Genomic DNA, 3963 nt, shown 5'->3' on the forward strand with positions numbered 1-3963 from the left:
GAACAAAGCAACTTGGCCTACAGAGTCCAGCAGCTCCAGCTATTCCAGAATAACCTCAAATGTTTCCAGAGTGGAAGGTGGAGAAGAGGGGCTCAGGGAAGCTTCTGGGCTGACTTTACTGCCTCTCAAGGATACAAGCATGGATAAAAGCTTTGTCACTTTTCCTGAAGGCCTTGAAGGTCTTTTACTAACATTATCTCCACACTGCCCCACCCTCAATATGTTTTGCATTTCTCTTTCTCTTCTTCTGTCTTTTTGTTATGAGGAAAGAGCCATCCCATGAGGACCTTTCTGTGTTCAGGTATGTCAATGTTTCTGTTCTAGAAATTTTCTCACTTTCTTTGTTCACTATTGTTCCAATTTCCAGTTATAATCCATCTTTCACATACAAAACCTTTGCCTTCCTTCTTTTTAAACATTTTTGTTAGTGTTATGTTTATACAGGGTCTCACCAACTAGCCCAGATTCCTTCAGTGATGAGCCACATATACCAGTGTGTACCACTAAACCAAGTTTACTAATGTTTTTGTGCTTTATTTTTTTAAATACTTCTCTTTTGTGTTATTGCTTCTTTGACTATCCATTAGGTCTTTTTATTTTTATTTTTTATTGCTGTATAAATAATACCATTCCAAGATGTGGAAATTATCCATTAGGTCTTGAAGAATATTCTGATCCTTTGCTTTCTTCCCTGGCTTGACTGGGCTATGTATTGTCCTTTATATGCCTAGATGCCTACAGTGATATTACAGGAGCAAATGTCAGTACAAACTGGAGGGAAACAAAAATAGTGCCTAGTGCTCACACTGGTGAAGGAATCAGATGCATTAACGAAGGTAGGAGATATGGATAATGAAAAGGATTCTTGTTGTGTAAATGAATTCATGTAAATTTATTTCTGCTTTGTAACAGAATAGGAATTATTCCATATTTATTCACATGTATAAATAAGATAGTCACAAGTCTTTAGAATATTTACATTACTATTGTATCGATTAAAAATGAAAACAATTTTATATCATCTAACAACTATCACATTACTAATCATAAGTGAAATGAGCAATAAATTTTAAGTACATGATAAACCTGAATTATTTATGTCAGAAATGAAAGGGATTATGATCTAAATAAATGCATACTTATGAACTAGCATATATTAGTATATGGATATGTATGCATGCATATATGATTGTATAAAAAGTAAAATTATTAATCTTCTCAGTCCCAGTATTTGAAGCATATCTAACTATGTAAGATTATTAGGTAATTGTTTGCTTGTACAAAGAACTTTGGAAAAGATGTATAGGTGCTTCATTTTTAAATATTTTGTTACATAGAAGTTAAGATATTTTGCTTTTTATGTGAGTTAAAATTTTATAATTTTGCTTGTCAGAAAATAAATGATTAAAATTTAATATGTGAACAGTCAAAACAATGAAAATAAATTTATATGTTTTGAATACAGTACATGAGAATTCTACTTTCTTCAGCATCAACTATGGAGAATTCCAGTCCTTTGTGTGTAATGTATGAAGCATCTGGATGAAGCACAGCTGGGTTTTCTTGCAAAGTGCAAGATTTTTGTGAAGAACTTTATAAACCATTTCATTAGTAAATTTGATTTTTACTTGAATTGTACATACGAGTTCATTCTCAAGAATCAGCTAGACATACATCAGAAAATTGCATTCACAAATATTTTGAATTATAGTGGAATTATGAACTTCCTTTTGGAAACAATGAATGTTGTCCTACATTACATATTATTAACTACTTTAAGTGTGGAATTCGTAATGGGAAATTTTGGCAATACATTCGCAGTTTTGGTAAACGTTATGAACTTGTTAAAGAGGAGAAAGTTATCTCTCATAGATCAGATCTTGACTACTCTAGCAATTTCCAGAGTTGCTTTGATTTTTTCACTAACTGCAGGTATATTTGTATCTGAACAATACCCAGACATAATAATAACTAGAAGAATTATGAGACAAATTTGTATTTTCTGGACAGTAACCAATCATTTCAGTATCTGGCTTGCTACATGTCTCAGCATCTTCTATTTTCTCAAGATAGCCAATTTTTCAAACTCTATTTTTCTTCATCTGAAGTGGAGAGTTAAAAAAATGGTTTCAGGGACACTGTTGGCCTCTTTGTTCCTCTTGGTTTTAAACATTTTATTTATAAACACATATATTGATCTCTGGATTGACAGACTTGAAGCCAATACATTCTTCAGAATTATCTCAAGTAACTATTCTCAAGTTTATAGTCACATTATACTCACAAACTCTATGTTCACACTCATCCCCTTCACCATGACCCTGACTGTGTTTCTCCTGCTTATCTTCTCCCTGTGGCGACATCTGAAGAGCATGCAGCACAATGCAAAAGGCTCCAGAGATGTCAGCAAAACAGCCCACATAAAGGCTCTGCAAATGGTGGTCAGTTTCCTGTTACTGTATAGCATTTTTATTCTGTCACTTTTTTTGCAGTTTTGTAACATTAACTATGAACAGAAAAAATCAGTTACTTTGTTTTTCTGTATTACTGAAGTTGCTTTCCCCTCTGGCCACACCTGTGTCTTGATTCTGGGAAACACTAAGCTTAGACAGGCATTTGTTTCCATGGTGTGGTGGCTGAGGTGCAGGCTCAGCATTGTGGATCCCTCAGTTTCCTAAAGTGTGCATCATCTTTTGTATTTTAGAGGAACATCAGTTCTTAATAAATTACTTCTGTATAAATTTCAACCTTCTGTACTTCATTTGTAGCATTGTATATTGTGTAGATTAGGGACTGCCCTAACTATTACAGCCCTGGCAGAAATTACAGAAATACCTATGCTGTTATGCAGGAGTAAATATGAATATGGAATAAATAAATATATGAACACACAATATTAGTAAAATATAATTTTTCTATATATAGTGAATCATTTTGATGTTTTTAAATGTTTTATATTAATATGCAAAATACATGAGTGTATGTATCCATATGACCTGTGTTAAGTGATGCTAAATCTGTCATAAGGATTCTGTGAATCTTTAGAAGGAAAGTATTTAAATTACTAGGTTGGTTTTATCAACATTTTTCTCCTTGAATATTGTTTATTTATTTGTCTGCACATTTGAAAAATGTTGAATATGTTTTCACATGTATCTCAGAGACAATTTGATGGGGACACATATGTTATAAAATGTGTACATTTGTAATAGGAGGAGCATGTTATAGTACTTATACATGCTCATTGATGTTTGAAAATTTCAGACTATTTTTGAATATTATTGAATACATTCATTTTTGAAAGGAGGTATAAGGTCTGATTTGGGAAACAGGAAGATTGTGCAGTTAGTAGTTGTTTGTTATTATGTTTATTAGGAAACAATGAAGAAAGAAAACACATTATATATATATACACTGCTAAGAGAAATGATCTGCTTTGTAAAATATCTGCGGTTGAATAAATTTTTGAGATGAAACTTATGATTGTGTAATACTAACAGTCAAAGATGAAGTTCAGAATAAAAGAAAACCTAGATAAGAATCAGAGTATAGATTTCTTGGTGAAAATAAATAGAGTAAATATCAATGACAGATAAAATTTAAATTGCATAATAGTAATATTTCAAACACAATGCAATTCACAAGACAATAACAATGTACATACACAGCACAATTTTCACTAAAGAACAAATCTCAGAAAAATCTCACATTTTCAGTGTGAGGATTGAGGCCTGTCCACTTTCCTTCTACTACGTTGTAAAGGCACTGGGAAACCACAGAACACAGCACTCAATAGGCTTTTTTTTTAAAGCACCATTGCAAATAACTTATACACAACACTTTTAGCAAGATTCCTGTCTGTTAGTAGCTTTCACTTCATCAACACACTAGATTTACTGCCATACCTAGACAGTAGAATTCTAGCTCACTGATCATAGGTGTGTTTTCTTGAATGGTTTCTTG

The 3963-nt window shown here is 32.5% G+C and overlaps 1 protein-coding gene across 1 annotated transcript; it reads left to right on the forward strand.

Annotated features, from left to right (window-relative positions):
- Nucleotides 1-1739: 1739 nt before the first annotated feature.
- LOC101995222 (taste receptor type 2 member 140-like) lies at nucleotides 1740-2678 on the forward strand. The gene has a single exon (XM_013354480.1). The coding sequence runs from the start codon at nucleotides 1740-1742 to the stop codon at nucleotides 2676-2678; it is 939 nt and encodes a 312-aa protein (XP_013209934.1).
- The last annotated feature ends 1285 nt before the right edge of the window (nucleotides 2679-3963 follow it).

The sequence above is a fragment of the Microtus ochrogaster genome, unplaced genomic scaffold, assembly GCF_000317375.1.
Source record: "Microtus ochrogaster isolate Prairie Vole_2 unplaced genomic scaffold, MicOch1.0 UNK46, whole genome shotgun sequence".
NCBI lineage: Eukaryota > Metazoa > Chordata > Mammalia > Rodentia > Cricetidae > Microtus > Microtus ochrogaster.